Below are 25676 nucleotides of genomic sequence, written 5' to 3'. Positions count from 1 at the left end.
AAGAATATATATATATATATATATATATATATGTAGGTCCCGGGTTGATTCGGGGTTAACCACAGTAAATAAGGTACTCAATACATAGCAGAGTAAAATTAATTTATTATATAGAAGGAGCTTCTACAGGACTAGAACTGTTTCATTCAAGAGAAATCTTCAGGAAGCCCTGAAGATTTCTCTTGAATGAAACAGTTCTAGTCCTGTAGAAGCTCCTTCTATATAATAAATATATATATATATATATATATATATATATACACACACACACATACATAATCATTTAACATCTGTTTTCGATGATGGCATGGGCTGGACAGTTTGATAGGAGCTGGTAAATCCAGAGACCATACCAGGTTCTGTTGTCTGTTCTGACATGGTTTCTACAGCTAGATGCCCTTCCTAACACCAACCACTTTATAGAGTATAATGGGTGCTTTTTACATGGCATCAGCAGCAGTGCTTTATATCTGACACCAGCATCGGTGTCAATTCTGCTGTAAAGCTATGCCAACAAAAGTACTGTCATTATGTGTTGTGAGTTCAAGAGCTCAATATAATAAACTTTTGTTTTCCATCCATCTGGAATCAAGAAAATAGTACTAATTCTCCCATCACTGCTTTGGCATGTAAAATAAAGTCTGTGTGCTTCAGTGATGAAGCACATTTTCTTCATGCCTGAAATAGATAGACGGATAGATAGACGGATAGATGGATAGACGGATAGATGGATAGACGGATAGATGGATAGATAGACAGATAGATGGATAGGTAGATAGACAGATGGATGGATGGATGGATAGATGGATAGATAGATAGATGGATAGATAGATAGACGGATAGATAGATAGACGGATGGATGGATAGATAGATAGATGGATAGATAGATAGACAGACAGATAGAAAGGGGGTGAATATAGAGAGAATGAATGTTAAGCTGGTTTACAAAGTCTTGCAAAGTTTTAACATTCTGTCAATTTCTTCATGCCTGAAGATCACAAGAAAGAGTGGCATACTGTCAAATGGCCATGTAAGCTGGCCCTTGACACTGTAGGGGTTTTTCTTCCTGCCTGTAGTTAGTAGAGGCTGTCCACACAATCCACCCTTACAGTTTAGATATGGAGGTTTGACCATAGTGGCTCAGCAGGTTAAGTATGGTGAGGTGAGCAGCAAGCTATAGGTTTTAACTGTAGCTGGGACCCTGGTAGGTTCTACTACTCCAGGATTGAGTAGAACTGGGAATAATTGTAGTTGGACTGTGATAATATATTCCCCCCAAACCATGGATCTCTGAAACCAGGGCCCCCACTTCTGCATGTAGTTTAAAGTCATACCCAAGACAGTCTTGCTGATAAGATAGTAATAAGTCTGAAACGTTTTTAGAATTGCCTCCCATGTTTACTGAAATAATTTATATATTATCCAATATAAATTATATGATTTTGTATCACCATGTCATTGTATCTCTCCTCACTTAAACATGGACTTTCTGTTAGAACACACTGTTCTGCAGCAGATGCTATGAGAGAAACTCTTTTATTGGCTTTTGGTGCAAAATGTATGCATGTTTATATTGCTAGGGAGGTAGATAAATCTCTGCCATCTCCAGGGCTGAGATCACCAGATCATGTGATTTTGACCTTCCTTGATCTCATCAGTGATGGACACTCAACTGCTAGAGATAGCAGCAATTCTTCTCTTTGTCAGTGATGTATAGAAAAACAATGCCAGAACAGGCACTGGTGTTGCAATTAGCCAGTGAGCTTGTTAAAAACATATATAATAGTTTAGTATTTTATGCTTTCTGTGCTAAATATGCTGACATCAATTTAACTTGCTGGCTCTTTGTTCCTCTCTCTTTCTTTCTTTTTATCTTTCCATAGTTTTTAGTGCTTGGTTTATTAAATAATATAATGCTAAATTAGCTGTCTACCTCCATCTGTCTGTCTGTCTCTTACTTTCTCTCTTACACATAATTATTTCAAGTTTTTAGTGTTTGCTATATTAAATAAACTAGCATTAACTTAACTGTCTACCTCCATCTGTCTGCTTCTTTCTGTCTGTCTGTCTCTCGCTCTCTCTGTCTCCACAGAATTACTTCTAATTGGCTCTTTGATGTTCCATTCATTTAATATATTAACACTAACTTACCTGTCTGTTTTGTACCCACCTGACTCGATTGCTTCTCCTTGTCTCATCACCTGTATTTTATCTGAAACTTGGGGACTCACTGTTCTGAGCCCCTTCCTTCATACTCTAACCCAGTGGTTCTCAACCAGCGTCCATATAATTCCTAGGGGTCTGTACAGGAATTTTTGGGGGTCCATGCAAGCAAAGCAGTAAACTGGGGATCCACTATAGTATTTAAAAAAATTTTTTCATATTCTTTTATTTGTTTGTCATTTGACTGTTGCCATGCTGGAGCACCACTTAGTCGAATAGATCAACCCCAGGACTTATTTCTTAAAGCCTAGTACTTATTCTGTTGGTCTCTTTTGCCAAACTGCTAAGTTACGGGGACGTAAACACACCAACACCAGTGTCAAATGGTGGTGGTGGTGGGGAGAAACACACACACACACACACACACATATGATGGGCTTCTTTCACTTTTTATCTACTAAATCCACTCACAAGACTTTGGTTGGCCTGAGGCTGTAGTAAAAGACACTTACCTAAGATGCCATGCAGTGGGACTGAACCCAGAACCATGTGGTTGGGAAGTAAGCTTCTTACCATACAACCATGCACCTGAGCTTATATTGAAAAAAAGTGTTTACGAATAAACTTTTGTTTTTAATTGTATTTTTTGCAGGAAACAACTAAGTTTCTTTCTCGAATGTTTTACACAAACATGTCTTGAGGCATTGAGACATGTTCGTTCAGAGAGGGTAACTTCAAACCTACACAAGTGATTGGATGTAAAGCAAAAGGGCAATTTTTAAAGAAGCGCCTAGAAAACTAATTTTTAAATACCGAATCATAATGGGGTCCACCAGAATAAAATAGTAATCAAAGGGGTCCATAGATAAAAAACCCCTGCTCTACCCCTTTGCCTCCCAGCATCAAGCTGCTTTTCTCTATACTGTAGCACCACTCATGTGAAGGGATCTTACTTTTGTGAACTGCATGGTGACTTCATTAGTGCAATGTTGTTACCATTGGGGTGGGGGAAGGGTTTAGGACAGACGCCCTATAAAGTGGTTGGTATTAGGAAGGGCATCCAAACTGTAGAAGCCATGTCAAAGCAGACGATTGAGTACAATATGTCCCTCTGACTCATCAGATCTGCCAAACCTGACAGATCTTGTCAACCCATGCATGATGATGATAGTGGTGGTAATGGGATGTGATGAGGGAGAAGGTGGTGAGATGAGAGGATGGGTGGTGATGATATGATGATGGTAGTGGTGGGTAAAGAGCCCAGGCAAGGTTGTTTATGGAAGACTAGCAGTCGCCCATGCATACCAGCCTCCCCTCTCCATGCCACTGATATCATCCTAGGGAAAGGCAAAGGGGCCAATACAGCTTGGCACCAGTGACGTCGCAACTCATTTCTACAGCTGAGTGAACTGGAGCAACGTGAAATAAAGTGTCTTGCTCAAGAACGTAACACGCAACCCTGTCCGGGAATCAAACTCACTACCTCATGGTTGTAAGCCTGACGTTCTAACCACTGAGCCTTCACCTCCACCACCACTACTACTACTATTCTTTTCTATTCTAGGCACAAAACCCAAAATTTTGCGGAAGTGGGGCCAGTTGATAAGATCGACACTAGTACGCAACTGATACTTAATTTATTGGCCCTGAAAGGATGAAAGGGAAAGTCGACCGTGAAAGAATTTGAACTCAGAACGTAAAGACAGACGAAATACTGCTAAGCATTTCGCCCGGCGTGCTAATGATTCTGCCAGCTCACCGCCTTAAATATTGTAGCCTAGCCTAGCAGTGGTCACACCCTTAAATATTGTAGCCTAGCTTAACAGTGGTCTGCTCTTGGGCAGGTCTTGTGCATGTGAACCTTCTCCAGCACCCCCAATACAACCTGGGAGGGCCCATACCCTCGCCTGCCATCGTTAAGTAGCTTACTGGAACTTTAGCTACTCTGACCAGACTTTTCTGCCAGTCTCCCACATGCAGGGCAGCATGAAATGAAATGTTTTGTTCAAAAACGCAACATGTCACCCAGTCCAGGAATTGAACACACAATCTATCGATCGTGAATGAAGTACCCTAACCATGTACCTTCACCTATACTGTTGTTCTGTTACTGATATGTTTTTTCTTTTTGTTTATTCTAAAGGTGTAGCACAGACTACCGGGGTGAGTACTGTCAGCATTTGAACCCATGTCGGCCCAGTGCTGAGCATTGTATGAACAATGGGACATGCGAGATTTTCCAGAATGTGCGTGAGGTGAAACCACGATGTACCTGCCAACTCGGTGAGTAGAGACTCTCGTCATGCACCTATTTTCTTCCATATTTTTATATGTACACCCACTCAATCATACGTTCACACCCACAAATGCAATTACACACAAGCACACACGCATTTACAATTACATACAATTTTACTAAAAAAAACCAACAAACACACACACATGCACGCACGCGGTTACATACACACGCTCGCGCGCATTGTTGCATACGCGTGTGTGCACGGTCACACACACACACACACACACACACACGTACTCAGCGTGCAGACATCCACAACCAGGCATGCATTCACGCATACGCAAATACAGACACACATTCCATCGACGTGTGTCCCAATGGCATGACTTTGAACAATAAAGGCGAATGGAAGTATATTTAATACCATTAAAGAGAAGTTCTTGATTTATTTGAAACAGTTTTTGTGTTGATCGAACAAATGCCAACAAAATGCCAACTGGCAATCTCTCGCCGGGGTCGACATTGCCTTTCACCCCTTCGAGGTTGATAAAGTGAGTCCCAGTTGAGTGCTGGGGTCGGTGGAATGGACTTACCGCCTTCCTGAAATTGCTGGCCTTGTGTCAAAATTTGAAACCGATATTAAATGATGAAGGTAAATAATCTTACGAATCAAAGATTCTCTGAAATTAAAAAAAGTCTTTTTTTCCTGGAGAGAAGCGGACAGCTACACAGGCGCACGCTCATACACGTGCACATACACACACAAAAAAACAGTACAGATTTTTGGAGTACAAATGAGAGAAAGAGTGCGCAAATTGCTAATTCATTTTAAATGTGGCCAGAGCGCGATAACAGTTGTCTCTCTGAAAAGTAAAAATATTAACGTTGTTAGTAACGAATGCAAGGGCGATAACTCCAAATTATGAAATGAAAAAAAATTTTTTTTAAATATTTGTTTCTGCTCTGTACACTTCAAGACGTGGTAAATTTTTCTTTATAATAATTTGTTCCTTTTTTTTCGACACACATTCAGAAACAAAAAAAGTGAACAGAAGATTAGGGATTTGTTCAGCTAAAAACTTTTCAAGATAGTGTCCCATCTTGACTGAGGACTAATGACCGAATCAAGTGAAAGTTAAAAAAAGATAATAGATTTGAAATGTGACCGTTTATGTCTGCTTCAAATAAACGTAACGAAAGATTATGTCAAATCGAAATCCTATTTATCATGTACAGAAAGAAGGAATGGCTTAATGTTTTCTATGTTTAACTTCTATCCTATTTGCGTTACGGTTCAGCAGGTTTTCAAACTACGATTGTACTTCACTGATAAAAATAATTTTAAGATTAATAGTATGGGAGGGAGATTTACAAATATGTCGTGGATACAGTGCAAGAGAGATAACTCTGTTAAAGACAGATAACCCAGTGTAATTTTTTTTTTTTTTGTCTTTTACCAGTAAGTGTTTTTTTCTTACTTGGTTCTATCTAGAAATCAAAGGAAATTCTTTCTTTTCTTTTCCTTTTTACTTGTTTCAGTCATTTTGACTGCGGCCATGCTGGAGCACCGCCTTTAATCGAGCAACTCGACCCCCGGGACTTATTCTTTGTAAGCCCAGTACTTATTCTATCGGTCTCTTTTGCCGGATCGCTAGGAGGACAGGGACATAAACACAACAGCATCGGTAGTCAAGCAATGCTAGGGGGATAAACACATACACACAAACATATATACGCACATACATATATATATATATACATATACGACGGGCTTCTTTCAGTTTCCGTCTACCAAATCCACTCACAAGGCTTTGGTCGGCCCGAGGCTATAGGAGAAGACACTTGCCCAAGATGCCACACAGTGGGACTGAACGCGGAACCATGTGGTTTATAAACAAGCTACTTACCACACAGCCACTCCTGCGCCTACTATTCCTTTCAAACTTTGCTTTTGCGACCTGGACATTTATGTTTTGAAATTGATTGATTTTTCCATTACATTTCAGACAGATTCAGCACTGTGTTGCTGAGCTAGAAATGTCCATGTAGCAAGTGCCTCTGCTCAATACCACAGATTTGCTTGAACTTAGCCAATTGAGCATGTCCCTTAGATGACAATATGTGTATCTTTGATGATGAGTAGGAGGAGTGGGAGAGCATCATAGCCATGTGTTGAGGGGGATTCTTTGGAGCTTGGATAAATGTAATAAAAGCAAGGTTTGAATGAAGTAGTAGCTATTTTCCATATTTTCTAGGGATAAGCAAATGGGAAATAACATTTGCTACCCTAAGTGAAAAATCGTGTTACAAAGTGTAATATATGTAGTTGACTGCAAGTTCAGTGAAACGTACTTGTGGTTTAGCTAAGTCTAGAACTGAGAAGTTGCTGGAGTACTGGAAAAAGCTGTACCATGAAGTCTAATACCACATAGGAAAGGAAATAGGTTCAGAAGTATGGTTAGGAAACATTAAAATGGGGGGAAAGGGGGGGGAATCGAAATTTTGGAAAATTCTACTTTTTCAGAATTGTATGAAATAAATAATTTTTCAGTCATTGATTTTACAATATCAGTAGCAATTGATTTTGTTTTAAAATGTACTTTCTATTGATGAAGCCTAAGCAAGCAGAAATACATAATTAGCAATGCCACCACAACTGTTAGATGATTTTCGTATGTTACTGATAAAATTCGGGTTATTTTTTTAACATTCTACGTCTATAAAAGATGCTATCGTGAAATGAATATTGCTGCTCGACAAGGTTTTCAATGATGTATCTGCATTAATTATGATACACCAGTTGCTATATGTATTCATAATTATGCTTGAATAAAGCATTATTTATGTGAGACTCTGTGTGTGTGTGTGTTATGCATATGTTTTTATATATATATGTTATATAAACATCTATATATATTTATATGTATATATATGTGTGTGTGTATATATGTATATATGCTTATATATGTGTGTGTATGTATATGTCACTCTCTTCCTCTTTAGTTTGTGAACTGTAACATTTGAATGTATGCGTGTGTGCATGTATGTATAAATTAGTGTATATAATTAACTGAGTTGTGTTGATTCTTCCACAGGGTTCCATGGCAGCATGTGTGAGCAGCGAGATAAAAGCAGTGTTTGTTACAACAACCCTTGTAGAAATGGTGGAACTTGTGTCAATGTCAACACACTCAAAGAATATAAATGTATCTGCCGACCAAGATTCTTGGGTATGTCATTCCTTTTATGATATTTCACTCTTGCTGTCCTTTAAAAGCGTTGTTGACTATATGTGTTTGTGTGTGTGTGTATTGTATATATAGGCGGCGAGCTGGCAGACACGTTAGCGCGCCGGGCAAAATGCTTAGCGGTATTTCGTCTGTCGTTACGTTCTGAGTTCAAATTCCGCCGAGGTCGACTTTGCCTTTCATCCTTTCGGGGTCGATAAATTAAGTATCAGTTACGCACTGGGGATCGATGTAATCGACTTAATCCCTTTGTCTGTCCTTGTTTGTCCCCTCTATGTTTAGCCCCTTGTGGGCAATAAAGAAATGTATATATATATTGTATATAAAGAAACAAAAAAGGAGAGATTGGAGTAGTTTTTAATTATGTCCTGTTTTATATTTAGATTTTAGAGTCAATAATATAAGGTCAGAATCATCTTCTGGGAGCAATGTAATCCAGTATGCCCTTCCCCACTGAAATTATTGGCGTGCCAAAATTTGAAATTATTATTGCTATTAAAAACTCTACCTGGGTTCAAATACCACTGAAGTTGAATTTACCTTTCATCATTCCAGGGTTAATAAAATAAGTATCAGCTGAGTTCTGGGGTCAATGTAATTGACTCATCCCCTCTCACAAAAATTTCTGATCTTGAGCCAAAATTTGAAAACATTATCATCATTATTTTGGATGATGGGTTAGGATTATTAGAACATTGACCCCAAATACCTGTGGTATTTGTTCTGGCTCATTACATTATGAATTACATCATTTCCTGCAACTAAATTCCAAGAGTATTTTTATGCTTGCCTGATTCTGACAATATTCTTTGTTCAAAAACTATTTATCCTAAGAGATTATAATATTCTTTCTCTCTCTTACCTTATGTTTTTTTTTTTCTTTCCCATCATATTTTCATTCCAGGTAACAACTGTGAATATCAAGACTATTGCTCTTCACAGCCCTGCCACAATAATGCCACCTGTGTATCTAAGAAGAATACATTCCAATGTTATTGTTCTTCCGGTTATATTGGTACAACCTGCTCCGAAGACATCAATGAATGCAATTCAAGGTTATGTCATAATGGAGGGACCTGCCACAACTCCTTAGGAAGCTACTTGTAAGTTTTAAATTCTGTGGTTGTTGTTATATTTTGTTTAGCTTGGTTGCAGCATTTATTGCGATAGACTAATTATTGGTTTCACAGAGTCTTTAGAGCCAATGGATCTTCACAGGTTCTAGAGACATTTTAAATATCTCTTTGTATCTAGACCAGTCATGCACAAACTGCAGCCCACAAGACTTTCTCAATGACATGCTTAGTGAAAAATTACCTTGACTTTTTTATTAGACCCACTTAAATAACCCTTGTGGTACACCTGTCTCTACAACAGTGGTTACTGTTGTTCTAAGGATTCCCTAAGTATATCCTTTGATATCTATATTCGTCTAGGTATTCTTTGTGGTACATCAATCTCTACAACAGTGGTTCCCCTCTTTCTTAGGGACTCCTTAGATATCCTGTTATATCTAAACACAGCCTAAGATGCACCATTCTCTTTAATAACAGTTCTCTCCTGTTCTAGAAACCCCTAAATATCCTTTGATATCTATACCCACCAATATATTCCTTCTGGTGTACCAGTCTTACCAGTCTCTACAACACTGGTTCCCTACTTTTCTAAGGGCTCTCTAGTTATCTTGTTATATCTAAACACCTAGATGTGGTGTACAATTTCCTACAGTATTGGTTCATCATTGTTCCAGAGAATGATGCACCAAAAGGGATATCTGAGTGTGACATGTGTCACAGTGATAGGGCTCTGCGATGCACGTCTAGAGCCAGGTAGTCTTCCTTCAAGCCCCCATATATACCCTCAGTCACAGGACTAATCCAAAACTGGGTCCCTTGAGCAGACCTGGGAGTAGATAACTACACATTCTCTTCTCACGCTTTATAAGCCCTTGCTGGAGCTTCATCATCGGATGCAGCTTCATATCTTCTTGGTCAAGAAGGCAGCAAACTGGCTCAGTTGTTAGCACAACGGACAAAGGGTCTAGTGATGTTTCTTCCGACTCCTTACTCAGTTCTGAGTTCAAATTCAGCCGAGGTCGATTTCGTCTTTCATCCTTTCAGGGTCGATAAAGTAAATATTAATCGAGCACTGGGGTCGACGTAATCGACTGACCCCTTCCGCCCAAATCGATGGTCTCGTGCGACAAGTAGGAATCAATATCTTGTTGCCCAAGACGAAACTTTATGAAATCTATGCCAAGGCTTTAAGCTGTAAGAGTTACCTCCCTTTAAAGGCAAACTCTAATGGACATTATTAAAATCTCCGTTGTGGCCATTTGCTACTTTATATATTTCTGATATTGTGCGACTTCGCTGATCTTGCTCATGCTTAACAGGAGTGCGTGCGTGTGTGTCTGTGTGTACACGCGCTCGTGTTTGAGAAAAAGTGCGGCTGAAAAAGCAATAATGTTAGAACGGTCATGGCTGGGATGTAGTCCTTGATATGCTAGAAAGAAATGGCACACTCACGGATAGATCTAGGCTGACTTGGAACTAATTAATTAATCCGTCGAGAATCTTTTTGCGAAGCCCGAGTTAAACACCAAAACAACCAACGTCAATATTCTCTCAAAACGGACATGGGAAATTTGGAGTTGTCTCCCCTGCATCTGAATATCAAACGACGTGACACATTTTGTTGCTATTTAAAGTTTTTGCTCCTAATAATAAAAACACACACATATAAACATGTGTGTGTGTGTGTGTATATATATATATATATATATATATATATATATATATATATATATATCTTATAATTAAGGGCTAAAGAAGGTTATTCTAAAGCCAATACACTGATTTATCCACTTATAATCCACTTGTTACAGGAAAATTGAACTGAAAGCGGGCAACTAACCTTTAGAAAATTTAAATTTTGTTATCTCTATATTGAATCGATTTCGGAATTAATCCCTATAAAGGATATATTCTTCTTCAGTAGAGCTTACGAGGGAATATAAATAAAATACTCACACGTGATCATGGAAAAAGCAGAAGCTAAAAACACAACTACATTTAAGTACATCATTTATATCTAAAAATATATATATATATATACACACACACACCAGTATAGACATTTGCTTGTGTGTGCGTTTGTAATTTGAATATTAAAATTGCACAACAAATAACCGCTACTTTGTAACGAAATACTTTATGTAAAATCTCCTCTGTGTTCTTGTTTTTTTGTATCTTTTATCTGGATGTTTTGTTGTCTCTTTTTGTATCACTTAGTTGTCCAGATGTTTTGCGTTCTTGTCCCATTTTGTATTTTATATATATATATATATATATATATGTGTGTGTGTGGTGTGTATATATATATATATATATATATATATATATATATATATACTGGGAGATGTGGGTTTTTCTATTCAAATGGCTTTAACCCAATACTCACCTACCATTATAGCTATTTTGCTTTGTTTTAACCATTCCCAAAAAGAATTTCCAATATATGAGGAGGTGCTGGAAAGTTCCTGGCTTTGGGTAAAAGAAAATACAGGAGGATCAGTTAATTAGGATTTTATACACACTTACTGCAGCGGACCGTAAGTTTTTGTAAGCCCTGTAAAAGAACTTGGAAGGTTGGGCCTCTAACCAGGCCTTTCATGATACTTTAAAAGTCAAGAACTTTTCAGCACCCTCACTTGTATGAATGTGTGTGTATAGGTGGGGCTGAAAAGTTCCTGGGCTTCAGTAAAAAAAATCCAGGAGGATCTGTTAATTATGATTTTATTCAACACATTCCCTTCTCAGATTCACATACGTATGGCAGGATTCCTTTAATTTTTCTAAGCCCTGTAAAAGAACTCGGAAAGTTGGGTCTCCAACAAGGCCCTTCATGATATCTTTAAAAGTCAGGAACTTTTCAGCACCCCCTTGTGTGTATATATTGCAAGGCATGTGGCCTAGTGGTTAAGGTCTTACACTCATGATTGTAAGATCTTGGGTTCAATTCCAAGACCAGCGACTGTGCATTGTTTTCTTGAGCAAAACGCTTTATTTCATGTTGCTCCAGTCTGCACAGTTACAAATGGGTAATCCTGTGTTGGACTGCATTCTGTTCAAGATAAATGTTGGTCTGCATCTTTAGAGGGCTGCAACAATCTGATGAGGCATGCTGTGACAAGTGGTGTGTAACAACATCCGATAGTCTGCTTGATACAGTAATACAAACACATATACACATACAGCTATACATACATACATTTAGATTTGTGTGTGTGCGTGTATATATGCACTCATATTCAGGTGTGTGTGTGTGTGTGTGTGTGTATATACACACACACACATATACGCACTTGCATATATATATACACACACACACACACATATATACATATATATGTATTTATATATATATATATATACATGTATGTATATATATATATGTGCATCATATATATATATATATATATATATATATATATACATACATGTATGTATATATATATGTGCATCATATATATATATATATATATGTATATATGTGTGTGTGTGTGTGTATATATATATATAATATATATATATACGTACAAATACACACACATATACATATATTTACACATATATGTACATATATATATATATAATATATATATATATATATATATATATATAGGTTAAAATATGTTTGTGACCTATTTCAACTGTTAAAATGCAGAAATATGTCATAAACATATTTTAACTAAGCTAAATCTAAGCACTGCTTGGCACTAATACTTATATATATGTGTGTGTGTGTGTGCTTGTGTGTGTATATTTATAAATATATATATATATATATATATATATATATATATATATATATATATATATATATATATATATGCTTCAAGGATGACACCTTGACAGGTTGGTTCACATACAGTACATATCAGTTGGAAGGATCTTGCATGACAAACTGTATGAAGAGCTGGCCGCTGACAAGGGATCACAAGGGCACAAAACTTGAATATCCCAATGCAGAAGTGCATTGCTTTTGTAGCAATTGCTCCTGCTCCAAGCTAGAAGAACCAGTGTAAGAATTTTAATAAAGAAGAATGAAATAGGGTTTTGAAAACAAATTGAACCTTATTGCTGAAGTAAAGCACATTGGCTACCAAATAGAACTTGCATCAGAACACGGAGCAGAGAGTGCCATCAAATAAAGAGCTGTTAGGCCTTCACAGCCATGTTAGTTTCTGCTTTGTGAAAGAGATGGAAACAAAAGTTTCAGGAGCATTTCCATGGTCTTTGAAGACTAAACTGCAATAGTGAAATACTCTATTTGATTATATATAAGATGCATGTTTTTCTACTCCCAAAATGTCTAAAAAAAACATCACCGCAGATCTAGTATACAAATGCATGTCAATATTGAATGCTTTGGATTGGACTATCTATGCTTAATCCACTGCTGGATGAAGGCCTCAGCATGTTCTCTCCACCAACCACGGTCTGATGTGGAGGCCATGAATTTGAGCTTGAGATCATCCTGGTTTGGTGAGCTTACTTTACCACACTGGCTTGACATGGCTTTAATGCACTAAAAACATTTCTTTTTTCTTTCTTGAATATGCGTTACTGAAATTAGGGTGCATCTAATGTGCCCATGCGTCTTTAAACCATCAAATACGTGTGTGTGTGTGTGTGTGTGTGATGTGTGTTGTTGTTAGAAGTAAAAACATCCGATACATTCACCAATGATATGACGCAATACACAGTGTTGTGTCTTAGTATTTATTAAACAGAGTGATGGCTGCTTCTTTACTTCTTCCAAGTTTCAGCGACAACTGGCTTGTCAAACAGTCAATCTGTCAGACTGTTTGACAAGTTACCTCGGTGGTGGGGTGGGAAATGGTGACTAGCAGTGGTAGCTTTCATGTTGGGGTGGTTTTGGTAGTGGTATGTGTAGTATCAGTAGTAGTAGCAGTAGTGGTTGTGGAGGTTATAATCACTGTATTGGTGATGGTTGTAGTAGTGGTTATACGTGTAATAGATGTACTGGTTGTAGTCATAGAAGTGGTAGTAGTTGTCATTGAGGTTATATCTATCGTATATTTAGTAGTGGTGGTTGTTGGTTCAGGTGAGAGTTGTAGTAGTGGTCATAGCTATTGCAGTGATAATAGTAATAGTGGTTTTATTAGTAGTTATAGCTGTAGTGGTTGTGTTAGCAGTTGTAGTAACAGTTGTAGCTTTGGTGATGGTTGTGGTCAATAAGATTCGTTCATGAGACTCGCAACATTCTCCTATTCACCCACATCTTAAATGCGTTGATTATGTTCTCTTCAAATTTGTTCAGAGTCCATACTTCACAACCATAAATGCCTATTGGCCAAATGACCACGTGCACCAGTCGATGAAAGACCAAGACAGTCATATTCGAGGAAGCAAAGGTTTGGAAAAGATTATAATGAAAGGACAAGTAGAGGGTAGTAGATCAAGAGACAGGCAATGAATGCAATGGATGGACAATGTCAAGAGCTGGTCAGACAAAAGTGTCGAGGCAACTGGAGAACTCACACTACAAAACTACCTGAGACTGTCCCTAGTTCTGGGACACAAACTTACTGCTTTTAACCCTTTTGATACCAACCCATATGAATCTGCTCTTGGTCCTGATAGAAATTTCCATATTTAAGTTATCTAAATTAAAACCTTCCACCAAAATGTCATGTTAATTTAATTTCCAAACATCAGCTTAATACTGACGAAGTTATTTTGATAAATCTATTATCAATTATTATTAATTGAAACAGACGATGTAGTTCAATGGAAATATGGTAATAAAAAGGTTAAAGAGATCTAAATTAAAATCTTCCATCAAAATGTCGTGCTAATTTGTGACCCAAATACCTCTTTAACCATTTAGCATTCAGCTTAATCAGTCAAATGCAATGCTTTCTCAATTACATTGTTTTTAATTAATCATACATTATCTCATAGCTCTGAAATTTTGATGATGTGATTGTATATTCTTAGAATAGCATTGAAGAATATCTGTGACTGGCTGCATCTGGCTGGTTAGAACATAAACACCATATTTGGTCCAGAGATGACCAATTCAAATGCTAAAGGGTTGATGACGACAAAATTTATTAAACTGAATTGTTCGTTATTTTAAACATTATTTGAAGCAAAGTCGGTGTATTGCAACAGAAATATGAGACGAAATGGTCAACCAGGAAGGCATACAATGCCTGATGACAATAATTCATAGGAGTGGTCATATTCACAGTTGTGGTAGTTGGTGGAGTCCCTCCCCCCATAATGGTTTTTGTCATAGTAGTATTGGTTACAGTAGTCGCAGTAGTGGTACTGGTTGTAATCATCATAGTCATGGTGAAATTTGACTACAGACAGAAAGTGTTGGTGTGGGAAACTAGTATGACTTCAATTCACTTGATAAGAGAAAGACTATTACGGGTGTACATAATCTAATCTAGTTAATCTCAATCTAATCTAATAATGTAAGGGTAGAAACAGTCGTGATAATGGAGTCAGAGCGGAAAGTTCATTGATTCCACTGGAGCGTGACTTTGGTTAGTTTTGTCTTTTCAGTGAATCACACTTGTATGAATTTATATGGTCGTGTAGTCTACTTTAGTTTCACTTGAGTGAATCGTCTGTATGTGTGTGTTGTTGAGTGCATGTGTATCAGTGTGTGTGTGTGAATATACACTGTAAGTAAACTTTCCTTGGGTTTGACCTGTCTATAAGTATGTAAAGGAGAAATACACAAAAAAAATATATGCATGTACACACAAACACAAACAAACATACATTTGCACAGACAAATTTAATAAATACACGAGCACACAAATAAACACACACACACACACACACACACACACACACACACACACACACACACAATAAAGAAACAAATCTCAGAGTAAGTCTGTCTCAGATATTTTACAATTGTAATAAACACTGAGTGTTGTATATGTTATATATTAAATGATACTGGGCGTAGAATATATATATATATATTTGTGTGTATATATATATATCTATACATACATATATATTTATCTATACATCTCTCTCTCTCTCTCTCTCTCTCGACAAAATAAACTAGCAAGTAATTTTTTGTGGGTTTGTGATCTTGTGGGTAAACAAGTTTGGCCATGAGGAAATGCTACGTTGCTTGGGAATAGGTGAGGGTTGCCAGTGGGAAGAGCATCCAACTGTAGAAAATCTGCCTCAATAAACTCTGTGATCATGGAAGGTGTTAAATGAAGTTTTATTTTATGCATTTGATATTTAAGCAAAGGACTAATGAGGATCTTACAAATACAAGGCAACCTCACTAGTACTATGAAAAAAGAAATGCACCCAAACACACTTTGTAAAGTGGTTGGCATTAGAAAGGACATCCAGTCATAGAAACCATTTTAAATGAAAACATGATTTGAGGTGAGGCTAAGTGAACGTTAAAAGGACAAGGGCAGTAGCTCAAGCAAGAATTGAAAATGGACGTTAAATAATGATAGTGATGTATGAAGCTGAATGAATTCAGAAGTGCTGTTTCACAGCAGATTTTTTTATTTCTGATTCATCAGAAATAGTGCTGAAATGAATGTTTGGTTGGTTGCACGGTTAAGAAATTCACTTGCACCAACATAGTCTTGGGTTCAGTCTCATTGTACAGCACATTGGGCAATAGTCTTCTGCTGTAACCTCAGGCAAACCAAAGCTTTGTGAGTGACTTTGGTAGATGGAAAGTGAAAGAAGCTCATGTGTATATGATGGGATGCCAAAAAGTTCTTGGCTTTAAGAGTATCGTGAAAGGCCTGGTTGGAGGCTCAAGCTGCCAAGTTCTTTTACAGGGCTTAGAAAAACTAAAGGACTGTTACAATAAGTGTGTATTTTCTTTTATACAAAGCCAGGAACTTTTCAGTCCTGAGTGTGTGATGTGTGGTTGTTTGTGTGTACCCCTGTCTAGACATCATGTGATGGTTATATGTGAAAATCCTCATCATACAAATGAGTTTGTTCAGTTCCGATTTTCCATGGAAAACATATGTAACTACAGGAAAAGTATTACCTTGCTGGGGTATTATAAGACTGAAATTCATCAAGGCTGTGCTCCAGCATGGCCGGAACAAGTAAAAGATAAAAGATGTTCTTTTATTCTTTTGCTCGTTTCAGTCATTTGACTGCAACCATGCTGGAGCACTGCCTTGAGGGTTTTTAGTCAAACAAATCAACATCCCAGGATTAATTTTTTAAAACTTAGCACTTATTTTATCGTTCTCTCTTGCTGAACTGCTAAGTTCACAAACACACCATCACCTGTTGTCAAGCAATCGTGGGGGGAGACAAACACAGACACAAAGGCACATATACATATACATACACACACCACACACACACACATATATATATATATATATATATATATTATATATATATATATATATATATATATATATATATATATATATATATATATGACATGCGAACTTTGGTCAGCCCGAGGCTATAGTAGACGACACTTGCCCAAGGTGTCAGACAGTGGAATTTAACCCGGAATGATGGGTTCATATCACAAGCTTCTTACCAGACAGCCATATATATATATATATATATATATATATACACACACACACACACACATACACTTATTCATTCATTTATTCTTCATGTATTGCAGCTGTCAATGTCCCCAAAAATACACAGGGAGACACTGTGAAACGCAGTATATTCCTTGTCAACCAAGTCCCTGTCTAAATGGTGGTACTTGTAGCCGCACCAATAAGTTCCAGTTCATGTGTTTATGTCCTAAAGGTAAGAGACTTCTTATTTTCATTTTTGCAGACCTATTTTTTTTTGTTAATGTTTTTATATACTTTGTTTATTTTTATGTATCTGGGATTATATTTGAATTCTGTTTTATTAGGGAGTTGGCAGAAGTGTTACTGCTTTGGATAAAATGCATTGTGGCATTTCTTCGTGCACTTAATATTTTAAGCTCAGATGCTGCTAAGATCAACTTTGCCTTTTGTCCTCTCAGGGTCAATGAAATAAGTACCAGTTATGCACTGGGGTCACTCTAATTGACTTGTCCCCTCCCCCAAAATTTCAGGCCTTGAGCCAATACTATTCATCATCATCATCATTATTATTAAAGACACCATTCGAGCGTGATCGTTACCAGCATCGCCTTACTGGCACCTGTGCCGGTGGCATGTGTAAAAGATTCGAGCGAGGTCGTTGCCAGTACCACCTGACTGGTCCCGTACCAGTGGCACATAAAAGCTTCCACTACACTCTTGGAATGGTTGGCGTTAGGAAGGGCATCCAGCTGTAGAAACTCTGCCAGATCAAGACTGAAGCCTGGTGCAACAATCTGGTTCGCCAGCTCTTAGTCAAATCGTCCAACTCATGCTAGCATGGAAAGCGGACATTAAACAATGATGATGATTATTATTATTATTATTATTATTATTATTATTATTGTTATTATTATTATTAAGGCAGTGAGCTGGCAGAATCGTTAGCATGCTTGATGAAAAGCTTAGTGGTATTTCATCAGCTACTAGTGGTATTTCATCTGAGTTGAAATTCCGCTGAGGTTGACTTTGCCTATCATCCTTTTGGGGTCCATAAATTAAGTACCAGTGAAACACTGGGGTCGATGTAATCGACTAGTCCCCACCCCCAAAATTTCAAGCCTTGTGCTTATAGTAGAAAGGATTAATATTATTATCAAGGTGACAAACTGGCAGAGCCGTTAGCAGCATTTCATCCATGCTTGTGGTCTGTCCAAATTGAACTGAAGTGGACTTTGCCTCGTATCCTTTCGGGGTCGATGAAATAAATACCAGTGAAACACTAGGGTTGATGTTATTAAGTAGTCCTCTTCACCCAAATTTCAAAGTCAACCTCAGCAGAATTTGAATTCAGAACATAACTATTGTAATTATTATTATTATTGCGTGTAAGTACGTGCATGTGTGTATATATTTGAGTTTCAAAATTGTTCTGAAGTAGTCAACTCAGATTACAACTTTTTCTTTTTTTTCTTTAAATTTCTCCCTCACTCATTCTCATTCTCTCCTCTTCTCCTTCATTTTCTTTATTTCTTTCCCATGAAGAACTTAAGTCCAGAATGCTAAGAACTTTTCCATTTCTTGAAATGTGAAACTAACAATGTTTCTCGTGTCTTTCATATCCTTGTGTTGCTATTTTCATTTTAAATCACTTGTGTGTGTGTATGCATGAGTATATGTACATATGTTCATTTGATTGGTCTACATCCAGATTTTCCATAGTAACATGGGTTTTACACACACACACACACACACACACACACACACACATGTATATATTTATTAATATTTAGCAGAAGAAACACTGACACAAGGTCCGAGAGATTCGTGCATTGGCACTTATCAAACTAGTCTATTAGTAAAAAAAATACGAGTTCTATTTTTCCTGTTTGCACCAACATAACTATATATATATAAATAAAATACTTATACATGCATGCACACACATACATGTATATTCATTAATATTTAGCAGAAGGAACAGCACCACAAGGTCAAGAATTTCGTGCGCTGGTACTTATCAGACTAGTTTATTAATAAAAAATATATGAGTTCTATTTTCCCCATTTGCACCAACATACCTATATATAATATATATATATATATATATATATATATATATATATAAAATACTTAAACATGCATGCTCACGCACAGACACAGACACACACGTCATCACCAACTAGATATTGATGAGAAGACAATTATGTCTAATCTCATCATGTATTTCATTATCAAGGTCACCATCATAAATGCAACAAAGCAGTGATTGGCTCAGACAGGAAACTTACAATTAAGCACATTATCATTCATGAAAGTGTGATGTGAAATAATAGACATTGCCTTCTTTTGCTTGCTTCAGTCATTTGACTGCAGCCATGATGGAGCACTGCCTTGAAAGGGTTTCAGTCGAAGGAATCAACAGCAGGACTTGTTTTTTCAACCCTAGTACTTATTCTATCAGTTCTTTTACCAAAGCATTGAGTTACAGGGATGTAGACGCACCAATGCTGGATGTCAAGCAGTGGTGGGGGACAAACGTGGACACAAAGACATACACAGATATATATAACGGGAAGCTTTACGAAAATAAACAAAAGACGAAGGCAGGTGGAGTACAAACAAACAATTGTATTAGTATGGCGCTCAGGAATAGAAATAAAACAAGTCTTTTACGTTTCGAGCCTATGCCCTTCAACAGAAAGATACACAGAAAAGAAACACGGAGAGAAACAAGGAGAGAAAAAAAATGCGTGCAGGAGCTAACGATTCAACATGAACAACATGACGACGTTGAACAAGTATAGTGTTATTGGACGCTCAGGAAAGAAAAGAAGGAAAGGAGATTCTAATGTTTCAAGTGAAGCTCTTCGTCAGAAACATAGAAAAATGAAAGGTCCAAGGAAAGGAAGACGGGGAAAGAAAATCGCCAACGGTACACACGCAGTCACATATTGAATGACCGGAATGGAATTTATATATATATATATCATCATCATCATATACATATATACATGATGGGCTTCTTTCAGTTTCTATCTACCAAATCCATTCAGTCATTAGACTGTGGCCATGCTGGAGGCACCATCTTGAAGAACTTCAGTTGGACTATTTCACCCTAGTGCTTACATTTTTTTTTTAAAGTTTGATACTTATGCTATTGCTCTCTTTTGCCGAACCGCTAAGTTATGGGAATTTAAACACACCTGCACTGGTTGTTAAGTGATGGTGGTGGACAAACACACACACACACACACATATATATGTGACAGTCTTCTTTCAGCTTCTGTCTACCAAATCTACTCATAAGGCTTTGGCTGGCTTGAGGCTATAGTGGAAGAAACTTGCCGAAGGTGCCTCACAGCAGGACTGAACCTGGAACCCTGTGGTTGGGAAACAAACCACTTACTACATGGCCATGCCTGCATCTATCTATGTATATAATATATATATATATATATATATATATATATATATATATATACACATAGATAGTATCTGTTGAAGGTGCTATGGTTGTTGCTGGTGTTAGTGGTGACAATGGTGATGGTGGTAGTGTCTAATGCAGATCTAGTTGTTGTTGCTGGTATTATTATTGGTGGTGGGGTGGGTGGAGGTAATGTCTGATGAGGGTGTTGGTGGTTGTTGCTAGTGTTATTAGTGGTGGGTAGGTGTGCAGGTGGGGTTGGTATATGTAGGACATCTGATGTAGATGTTGTTGTAATAGAATTCAGGGTGGTTGTGTTGTGTCATGTCAAAATCTAGAACAAGTTTGAGAATTACATCAACATTGACCCCCCCACACCACCACCACTGTCACTCCACCCCTCCACCTTGCCCTATGTTTGTGCTGCCTTCACCTACACATTTGACAATGTCAGTAATGGTATTGGTGGTGGTGGTGGTGGTGATGATGGAGGGGTGCAGCTCCTCCCCATCATTTTTCCCCAGGCCTGAGCTAGGTTGGCTTGGGGGTGGTTGAATGGGTGTTGTGTGGAATGGCAGGGACATTGTAGTAGAACTTGTAGAGTAATGTTATTGGACAGCCAAGGCTACAGTGTTCCTTTCTTTCTTCCTCTCTTTTTATCTCTCACATATACATACATATATCCACCCGAGAATTCATATTTAGAGACAGAAGGGTAGCAGTGCAGGGCTGATTGCCCTCACGAACACCACCACCCTCATACATAACTGCCACCTTTTTTCAACCAGTTTACAACTGTCAGATTTTTCTCTAACCTTTCACCTTTCTTCCAGTACTATCCCTCCAACACTTTCCCCCACCCAATGCACTTCACCCCAACCCATCACTTCAACCCCCCCCACTGACCCCCATCGGCAGTTCACCTTTCTTCACTGGCACTCCCCCACCAACTGGCCCTTCACCTATCACCCCACCCACCCTGTATTCCATACTCTGACACCTCCCTTATCTCCACCCCTCTCCTGCTATCAGTTTTGTTGGGTAGAGTCTTTTCTCTTCTACCCTCAATGTCCCACTACAACACCAATAATATCAGCAACAATACTGGTCAGCCAAAGAGGAAACTTCTGTGGTCACTTGACCATCCAGGAATAGCAGTTAAATCTCTTTCAAGTCACTGTTTTACTTGGAAAAAGAAAAGACAGGAAACATTACACAATGGGCAAGTGTCTTTTGCTATAACCCCAGGTTGACCAAAACCTTGTGAGTTGGCTTGGTAGATGAAAACTGAAAGAAGCCTTTTGTATTATATGTATGAATGTGAATGTGTTTGTGTGTGTGCATGCTGTTGTCTGGACATCAAGGGATGGTTTGGTAGATGGAAACTGAAAGAAGCCTTTTGTATTATATGTATGAATGTGAATGTGTTTGTGTGTGTGTGTGCATGTCGTTGTCTGGACATCAAAGGATGGTTGCAAATAAAAATCATCATCATTATAAGTGAGGTTGTTTGTTTCCAGCCCTATCACAGAAAACATATCTCATCATGAGGAAATATTACCTTGCTTGGAGACAGCTATATATGGGTCACCCTGTGAAGGAATAGCTTTCTGACCAGAGGGAATATTGGCCTGCTCTCCGAGCTGGTGGGGTGGTATCATTTGAAAGCTAAAACAATGTGAAGCACACTGTGACCAGCGGTGTATGATGACATCCAATAGTCTGGTTGGTGCTGTAATATACATATATGTAAAACAGATGGAATGGTCATGGCAGGAATTCCTTTAATTGTTGACTTAGAGTTGAAAATTAACACCAGTAGTGCTGGTATTAGAAAAGGGGGTCCTAGTTACTTTAGTCATAGTGGCAGTTTTGGTGGTGGTGGTGTTTGTTGTGACAGCAGTACTTGTGGTTGGAGTAATAGTAGTAGAAGTAGTAGTAACTGGTGGTGGTAGTGGTGTGTAAGAGTTGTGTGAAAGACATAAACATATTCTGCACTTTGTGTGCGTATGTGCATTAAAGTGAGAGGGTATATATAAGGAGATTGTGTGTAAGATAACAGAGAGAGGGATGGTAAGAAATTGAGTGTGTATGTAAGTGTGTGTGTGTGTGTGTGGTGTGTGTGTGAGAGAGAGAGAGAGGCTTGGAGGGGGAGAAAGGATGTGTAAGACAGATAGATGGATAGACAAATAGAATAGAGAGAAAGAATAGAGACAGAGAGATGAAGACGAGGAGAATGAGAGTATGTGTGGTGAGAGAAAGAGAATGATAGTCATAGATAGAGGGGAGCGAGAGAGAGAGAGAGAGAGTATTGTGATGCCAATATTACTCTATGTTGTACGTGTTGTAGTTATTGTTTGTCTAAGCTTGTCCATTAATTGACTTCACTGTACAGTGTCAACTGCAGTGACGGGTGTGTGTCAGTGTTTGGTGTTGGTGATGGGGTTGCTGAGAAGAAAATTTGGCCAGAATCATCACCAGCACCAGTATCATTGCAGGAACTACTGTCATCTGCATCATCATCATCATCATCACTATTATTTCCATAAGGTGGAGTGGAGGCAGTGGTGGTGCAGGGTGGGGGGTTCTGTCTGTATGTCTTGTGAGGATTCTAAGATTAGCATCTGGAAAGTTCATATCCTAAGTCCTAAGTGCTTGTTTTATGGTACTTCATCAAACCCTGAAAATCAGAGTTGACCACAGCAGGATTTGAACTTAAAGCACAGAGAACATATCATCATCACCATCATTTAACGTCCATTTTCCATGCTGGCATGGGTTGGATGGCTTGACAAGAGCTGACAAGGCCAGGAGCTGCACCAGGTTTTATAATCTGTTTTGGGATGGTTTCTACAGTCGGATCACCCTTCCTGATGCCAACCACTTGGCAACATGTACTGAGTGACTTTTATGTGAAACCGGCACCAGTGTCTTTTACATAGCACCAAGCATTCTATCCAACATAAGATTCATATAAGATGGTGGTGGTGGTGGATTGTCATGAATCCATCCATGCCCTTGCAAGCATAGAAAAACAAATCTTTTAATCTTTTACCCATTACTTGTTGGCCATGCTGGGGCACCACCTTCAAAGGTTTAGTTAAACAAACTGACTCCCCCTCCTTACCCCAAGTACTTTTCTTTTCTTCAAAGTTTGTTACTTCTATCAGTCTCTTTTGCTGAACTGCTAAGATACAGTGATGTAAATAAACCATCACCAATTGTCAAGCAGTAATGGGGCAGGACAGAAACACACACACACATACACCATGGGCTTCTGCTCAGTTTCCATCTACCAAACCCATTCACACCCTAACCACTAAGCTGTATATAAAGTGGTTGGCATTTGGAAAGGCATCCAACTATAAAAACCACTCTGAAACTGACCATGCCTGTGTTGGTGTCATGTTAAAAACACTCTGTGGGGTCGTTGGTTTTGGGAAGGGCATCCAGCCGTAAAAACCAAAGCAGACACAGTATAGCCTGGTGTAGTCTTCTATCTGGCCGGTTCTTGTCAAATCGCCTAACTTATGCCAGCACGGAAAGCTGACGTTAAACAAGGATGATGATGATGACGAGATATATATATATATATATATATATATATTATATATATATATATATATATATATATATATATATATATATATATATATATATCGTCATCAACATCAAACAATGGGCTTCTTTCAATTTCTGTCTACTATATATGCTCACAAGGCTTTGTTTGGCCCAGTGTTATAATAGAAGACACTTGCCCAAGGTGCCCCGCAGTGGGACTGAACCAGAAACCAGATAGTTTTTAGGAAAGTAAATGTTTCAAACACACAGCCATTTGTTCGTCTTGACACAATATTAAAGAAACCCCGCCAAAAACCAACAAAAAGGAAAACAGATACCCCTCCCCACCAAACAAGACAACATAGATAACATACACTTGTAACAAACATGAAAAAACAAAACACACTCCTTGACTGCCAAACTAAAAATGCTAGCTGTTAAAATTTTCTTAAGTCTATCAGTGATAGTAATGAGAACAGCAAATTGCCCCCAAATCACACACACATACGTACAGTACATATATACTTAAAAACCCCCTACAACTTTACCATGTAATAAGAGAAGCGGGGAATTTATCGTAATAGTAGTACAAATAAACCTTTACGTATTTCTGCCAGTTCCCACCCTTCTTTCCCAAGATTATTCTAATCTTTGTGTTCAATTCCTGCTTGATATGGATCTCTGCTAGGGTTCCTGTGAGACAGTCACTAGTATCTTGATCTCAATACAACATGGCTATTGTTATTTTGAATAATGAAAATAAGGAAAAAAACAAAACAAAAAACAAGTCTACTAGTTTACTTATTGCTTCAATTTCAACCAGGCTCATATCTTAGAGTTTCATCTAACCATAAACTTCCTGAAGTGTATGTGTGTGTGTGTGTAGTGTGTAGTATGTAATTGTGTGTGGGTATAACATATATATGGGTGTGTGTGTATTTGTATAAGTGTGTGTGTGTGTATATATATATATATATATATATATACACACACACATATATGTGTGTGTGTGTGTGTGTGTATGTGTCTATTTGTATAAGTATTTGTTTATATGTGAGTGTGTGTGTTGCTAACTAGTCATTTGCTGACCTATCATCACAGACTGTCCAGCTGTGCCCATTTCATCAATTTAGAGTTTATGTATTATCACATTGTTCATTAAGTACTTTTACTTTCTTTTTTTTTCTTTGAGGGAGATTTGGCTGCTTATTTTTTTAGCAGGTTAAGCGACCATATGAGGCTTTGACAATAACTTGATATTGTGTGATACAAATGGTGTAGACTTTTGTGGCGATTGTGGTGATGTTTGTGTGTGGGGTATGTGTGTGTCATACATGTGTTTGTGTGTCATGTGATGCGCGCGCGCGTGTGTGCGTGTGTGTGTCTCGTATGTGTGTGTCTATGTGTTACCATCTTACTGCCTTCACATCATGA

General features: G+C 38.0%; 1 protein-coding gene across 2 annotated transcripts in view; it reads left to right on the top strand.

Annotated features, from left to right (window-relative positions):
* Positions 1-25676, top strand: part of LOC115222834 (neurogenic locus notch homolog protein 1-like) — a 165314-nt gene that overhangs the window by 58043 nt on the left and 81595 nt on the right. Inside the window, exons 3-6 of one of the 2 annotated variants that reach the window (XM_029793162.2) lie at positions 4307-4446; positions 7498-7632; positions 8555-8753; positions 17356-17489. In XM_029793162.2, coding sequence (XP_029649022.1) covers positions 4307-4446; positions 7498-7632; positions 8555-8753; positions 17356-17489 — 608 coding nt within the window. Of the gene's footprint in view, positions 1-4306; positions 4447-7497; positions 7633-8554; positions 8754-17355; positions 17490-19000; positions 19024-25676 lie in introns of those variants that run through there. The other variant, XM_036511887.1, reaches the window with a different exon arrangement.

This window comes from Octopus sinensis, linkage group LG21 (assembly GCF_006345805.1).
Source record: "Octopus sinensis linkage group LG21, ASM634580v1, whole genome shotgun sequence".
NCBI classification, from domain to species: domain Eukaryota; kingdom Metazoa; phylum Mollusca; class Cephalopoda; order Octopoda; family Octopodidae; genus Octopus; species Octopus sinensis.
Note: the sequence above shows the minus strand (reverse complement) of the source record. Positions and strands in the feature narration are given on the sequence as shown.